Raw genomic sequence first — 6611 nt, 5'->3', positions numbered from 1 at the left:
TCTTTCCCTCTAATTTTGAAAACCATTTTATCTTGCTGCCAACATTGCAAGATCTGAAGCGTTAAGACATTCTCTTGCGGATATGGAGGGAGGTCGAAAAACTGTACAACATTCATTGCTTTGAGCTCGTTTCTGGTGTCCTCGGATATTGAATGTCTCACCTTATCCAGCGCATCTCTAACCACAGATGGTCGACATCTACAGCTCATTGAACGTGGGTTCACAAACTTATAAAAAAATAAGACAATTCAACAAATATCATATGTTATTCTGGTGTGGTTGTATTATTGTATTATTGCAGTATTATTGTGGTAATATTTTGATGGTATTATTCATGTAGTACTAAGGTACTTTTACGGTGATATTTTGGTTATATTTCAGTGATATTATTAACGTAAAATCACGGTATTATTACAGAATTATTATGGTTATTGTTCACGATATTATTTGACTTTATGGGATTATTACGATTTTTATTTAACTTTATAGCATTATTAGGGTTCTATTTGACTTTATTATTTAATATAAGTCAAGTTTTATATACGAAAACAACATTTTTATTAAAAGAACTGCATTTTATCACCGTAATAATCACTATTACCTTGAAGAACCATAATGTTAGAAAATGAAAAAACAATCAAGAAATCCTAATAATCACTATTTAAAATAACTACATTTTATCACGGTATTATTTAGAAATGCATTTCGAAGAAGAACTGCATTTAGAAGAAGAAAAAACAACCAAGAAAAAAAATATTACCTTGTAGAACCCTCTTTAGCAACCTTCTTCTTAGAATCACTGGTTTTTTTCTTGGACTGCATTCTTGAAGGCTCATCTTCGATTTCCATTGCCAATGACTCTTCGGCTTCGACTGGCTTCGACTCTCGTCACCACTGTCGTCAGGTTCTCTTCGATTTCCATCTCAGAAGGCTCGGCTTCCATCTTGATCAGCTGTACTCTAGCGGTGAACTGAGGAATGTATTTCTACCGGCGAACGAAGACTCGAAACCCTAAACAAATGGCGAATGACAAAAGAGGTGGTGAGCCTATCGGTTTTCCTCAGAAGTTCTTTTTCGATAGATGTTACGTATTCTGTTCTTTCAATTAATTCGGGAAGTATCGGGTGAGAGTACAACCGGGTCCCACGTGATATAAAAATATTAAAATTTCAAAAAACCCTCAAATGTTACCATAATACAACCATACTGATACTCCACTAAATTAAAACATAATAAAACAACAATAAAATCACGGTAACACCGCAGGGCACAAAAAAATTTATCGCGGAGCTAATCACATTAATACCACCACAATAAGACTCGAATAATACCATAATACAACCATAATAATACATCACCTCGATGTTAATAAACAGATAAGTTAATAATATGTCAATCATTCCGCAATAAAATAATATACTACATAACGAATAATAGATAAATAATACTCGAATAATTCACTAATAATACCACAATATTACAGCAAGTCGAATAAGCATAACAATACATATAACAATAACCACCGTTTAATACATAATATGCAACAAAGGGGAGGCGAGGCCGTTGACATGTAGATTCAGCTCCAACTCTGTTTGTTAAGCAGTCAAAAAATCATTCTCATCTATGATCAAAGGTTGATTGAGAGGAAGTTTCAGGCTGTTCGCACATCTAAAATTGACCGAGTTATATAATCTTATGACAATGGTGATGGTGTGATTTGTATCAAGTAAATTGTAATGGGTTAGCTAAAATGTGGAAACAGAATAAAATGTTATTGCAAGTTATGTTGTTCTGCACTTCTTAAGTCTCATGTGACTGGTGTTCCAACTGGTTCACCTGACGGAACACCATTCACATCAGACTTAAGAAGTCCAGAACATCAAAACTTACAATTATATTTTATTCTGTTTCCACAATTTAGCAAACCCATTATGACCTACTTGATACAAATCACATCTTCAGTGTTGACGTCAGATTATATAACTCAATCAACTTTAGATGTGCGAACCACCTAAAACTTCCTCTCAATCAACCTTTGATTATTGATGCGAATGATTTTTCAACTGCTTATCAATCAAGATTATATGAATCACAAAATAACTCCATCTCATTGCCTCCGAGAAATCAGGAAACTCTCCATCAACTAAAATGAATATTACATTGCTCGCAACTTTGTGTCAAATGGTTCAAAGAACAGTATTTGGCTTGCTCGCCCATCTTCCTCCTTTCCTGCATTCAATGATTTAAGTTATAGAAAAAATAAATAAGATAATAGTAAAATAAGTGTGTCTACTAAAACAACAAAGACAATAACACCATAATCACACGATAATAAAACCATAAAGCCGCAACAATAAAACTCTCTTCAACAGTACAATATCACAATAATAAAACTATAACAATAACACAATAACCCTACATAAACACCAACATCCCTCGTTTAAAAAAATGACACGAGAATACTGCAAAGATAATACCGTGTTAACACTATAAACCATTACCCCACAATAACACCAAAAGGAAGAATAATAACACCATAATCACACAATAATAAAATCATATAGCCGCAGGAATAAAATTCTCTTCAATAGTACAATAACACAACAATAAAACCATAATAATACCACAATAACCCCACAATAACACCAACATCCCTCGTTAAAAAATAACACGAGAATACTACAAAGATAATACCGCAAAGACAATAACACCATAATCACACAACAATAAAACCATAAAGCCGCAGCAAAAACGTCTCTTCAACAGTACAACAACAGAACAATAAAATCATAATAATATCACAATAACCCCACAATAATACCAACATTCCTTATTAACAAAAATTAGACGAGAATACTGCCAAGATAATACCGTGGTTACACTATAAACCATTACCCAGGCCTAAATGCAAGTATAGCATAAACAGTTACAACGACAACAACTTCAAATAAAATGAAAACCACTGAAGTCAACTCCGATAAACCCACAGAAATAAATTGTTAAACACAAGCAATAATATGTCAGGCCTATACCTCAGATAATAAACTAACCTCCGATAAACCCAAACAAATGCCAGAAGTATCCATAAAATAAAAAAATAAAACTTATTAAACCTATGATATACCTCAGATCTGGATGTCCTTCTCGTTGTCTTCGTCGAAAATATTCTCAACGAGGCTAAACTCACACATATCTGAAAGTGGTTGTCGTTCTCCTCTTCGACAGAGCAATCCTTTTCGGTAGCTCCAAACCCTAAAGTGCGAAATTATAGTGGGGGATAACCGGGAAAGGGCCTTATGCATTAAATTTTCGGGAAAAAGAAATATCGGGTCAGGTCGGGCGTAAAAAAATGACATTTTAAGGTGAAAATCCACGTGTGGCGAATTTTTATTCGGTACCGCATGTAGGAGTTCATGTGGTACACGTACCGAATAAATATTTTGGAGCGGGACACTTTGGGCTGGTCTCCCGCTCTGATAAGGAAAAAAAGATTTGTTTTCTAGTTGGTACATCTAATTCCATATATAAAAATTGAACTCAAAAGTTCAATTGTATATACTTTTACCACGGCTACATAAAAAAATTCTTTTATTTTATTAGGAAACAATAGAATTAATTCTTTATATGATTTAGGTTATATGTACATAATTTTACAAATATAAAATTAATAGTCTAATTAAATACAAATTTTTCTAAGATCTATATTAAGTGCTGTAATTATAAAAACTTTATAAAATATGATTGGAATTTGAGAAGTGCACAATATTAATAACAATAAAAATTGATGAATTTTTTTTTTTATTAAATACAATTCAATGTCACCATAGCCCATGAAATGATGATAAAAATATATAAAACTGGTGTATATTTCAAGAAAAAAGGGTTATTAATTTGATTATTATTTTTTTAAATTATGTATCTTTTAATGTCATTATTTTAAATGATGATAAATAAAATATTGGACATTATTGCTGATTTTACTTTTTTTTTAATATTAATTATTGAAATTTAATTTTTAATTAGTAGATTTTAAAAATTTACTCCATGTTTGCCTCCCGAAAGCTCCAGCGGTGATTCATCCAACAATCGAATCGTAGGAGAGGCTTTCAGCCTGGCCTGCCACCGACGTTGCCTGGTGAAAATTATTCCGTGCAGATACTGTATGATATGTCCGATCTCTACCGTTCATTACGACTTCGATAGGACCCATTTTCAATTTTATTTTTATTTTTTAAAAAAATTCCACTGAATAATTTTTGGCCCGGTAGACATACTTGAAACTTGTATCCGTCCCCCTTCTTTACCCTTAAATTTTCATTCAAGCTGCTCTGCGAAATATCTGTCCACGCTCCCGCTCCCACGGCCTTTTTCGTTCTTTGATTCTCAACTTACCTTTCTTGCCAATTTGTTGGTCACAGAGCTCGACTTACGAAGTGGTAGCTGGTCGGACTAATAATCGGAAGCGAGGGGGTTTCCTTGAAAACCAAAAAATGGCGTTTAGAGATCTAGCTCGAACTGGAGCTTCTCTTGTGAATCGCATAGTTACCAATTCGCTCAATGCGTCCAAGCAGGGCAGCTCTTATCTCCTACCGCAGATATATCTGAATTCTCCGATTACTTTGTTCTTGACCGAGCCCCAAACCAAAAAGATTTCTCAGATGGAAGGATGCAGAAACTCTGAGGCATTAAAAGTGGTTGCTTCTACTGAAGGGTTTATTTTCCCATGTGGTCTTCCCTTTCTCCGCTCCTTCACAGAGGATGGTTAGAAACTTTTTTGCTCAATTTAAATGTCTCGTTTCCCCCATTTATTTTTATCGCTTTTGTTCGAATTGGTTGTTTGGAATGATTCATTGTTTTTGTGCCGGACATTTACCTAGGTTTGAGCATGTTGAAACTTTAATGTTTTTTCCATAAAATCCGTCTGCTGGGGAATAGAAATTAGATAATATAGATAAACTTTAAGCTTTGGAATTCATGTATACCTTTTCCCCTGGTTACTGATTGGTGTTAGTCATTTTTATCGGAATTATTCTTAATGAATTTGTTGATTTGGCTGAGGAAAATATAGCACACTACTTTACTCTGAAATTCACTATTATTGCTCTTTCCCAAGACTTTATCATTTTCTCTATTAGACATTTCAGAAAAAGTCAGTTAGCCATCAGACTTAGCCCGCTTAGTGTTCCTAATCATGGCGGCCTTATGTTGATAGTCAACAGTTGTATATATATATATATATATATAAAGTTATGAACATGCCGACAAAAATTTATTAGGTGTATATTTTTTGCGAATGAAGCAGTTCTAAGATTGGTTGAGCCCTCTATTTAAATTTATGAAAATTTTGAATAATGAATGGTAGAGATCGAGTTATAATATCTAGATTTAGTAGTTATGAGACTTTTAATTTTCAATGTACATTTCTGGGTGATAAAGTGATGCATAGTTGTGATAATTTTAAGTACTAGGATCTATAATACAACAATATTGGTATAGACAGGGATATAACTTATGGAGTGAATTCAAATGATTATAATGAAGTGTCTCAAGATTACTAGATGATAAAGTTAAATTTTATTAAATTGCATTTAAATTTGTTATATTGTATGGGTTAGTCTGTTGGGTTATAAGTAATTTATTGATAGGTAAGTTGAGTGTGAAAGAAATTGGAATAGTAAGTTTGATGGTTGTCAAAGTGCTGGATTGAGAAATGTTTTTATTTGAGGAATGATGGCAACATGTTGTGAAGATAAGGTAGTGAAAAATAGATTTAGATATGTATTAATCTATAATGAAGGGTAGATTGTTTCAGTAAAATGTGTTGTACAATCTATTTTGAAGGATTAGAAAAAAAAAAATGATTGATTCTAGATTGCTTTGATAGAAGTTGTAGAAAAAACTATTTGAATAAAATATGTTGAACAACTCATGTAATACTCAATTTGGATAAATTGAATCGTCATAATGCTGACCCCAAATAGATGGGATAACGTTAATGATGATAATGATGAAGTTTTCTTTTTCTTTTATTTTTAAATGGTGAAAGGAAACCAATTAAATCAACAAATTTTCTTCTTTAGATGCTTGCCAGCTCGATGGTAAGTAGTGTAAAATTCATGATAGTTTGTGATGCATGAACAACACCATACATAAGAAATTGAAGAATTCTCTAATTCCACATCCATGCCCAACATCCAATCTGAAGTGTGGATTACAATCATGAAGAGTGTCCAATTTTAGGTTTTTTATCTTGAGTCTGTCAAGGTTTTTGTGTTAAAAATGTACAAAGTTATTTATGATTTTCAATCTGACTGACTCATGCTTATGTACTATATTTTTTTGTTCCTATGTCCTATGCTCCGGTCGTGAGAGGCCATTTTGTTTGCTGCTACATCATCGCTGCATGATATGAACCATGTATAGGCTCTCCGGAGGTGGACTTACTGGAAAATAAATGGTAAAAATGCCAAAATGCTGAAATTCTGTACAAGCAATATTGTTATAGATGTTAATATGTAAAATAGATAGAATACACAACATATGCATTGAAATATGATGCATCAAAGTAGATGGTAACACTACAACAACAACAACAACAACAACAACAACAA

At 32.9% G+C, this 6611-nt stretch overlaps 1 protein-coding gene across 1 annotated transcript in view; it reads left to right on the top strand.

Annotated features, from left to right (window-relative positions):
- The first annotated feature begins 4324 nt into the window (after positions 1-4324).
- Positions 4325-6611, top strand: part of LOC110038359 — a 49798-nt gene continuing 47511 nt past the window's right edge. Inside the window, exon 1 of the mRNA XM_020743167.1 lies at positions 4325-4761. Within this exon, the coding sequence (XP_020598826.1) occupies positions 4491-4761 (271 nt within the window). The 5' untranslated portion in view covers positions 4325-4490. The remainder of the gene's footprint in view (positions 4762-6611) is intronic.

Source organism: Phalaenopsis equestris, unplaced genomic scaffold, assembly GCF_001263595.1.
Source record: "Phalaenopsis equestris unplaced genomic scaffold, ASM126359v1 Scaffold232685, whole genome shotgun sequence".
In the NCBI taxonomy this organism is placed as follows: domain Eukaryota; kingdom Viridiplantae; phylum Streptophyta; class Magnoliopsida; order Asparagales; family Orchidaceae; genus Phalaenopsis; species Phalaenopsis equestris.
The sequence above is the reverse complement of the archived record's forward strand: the minus strand, read 5'-3'. Positions and strand labels throughout refer to the sequence as shown.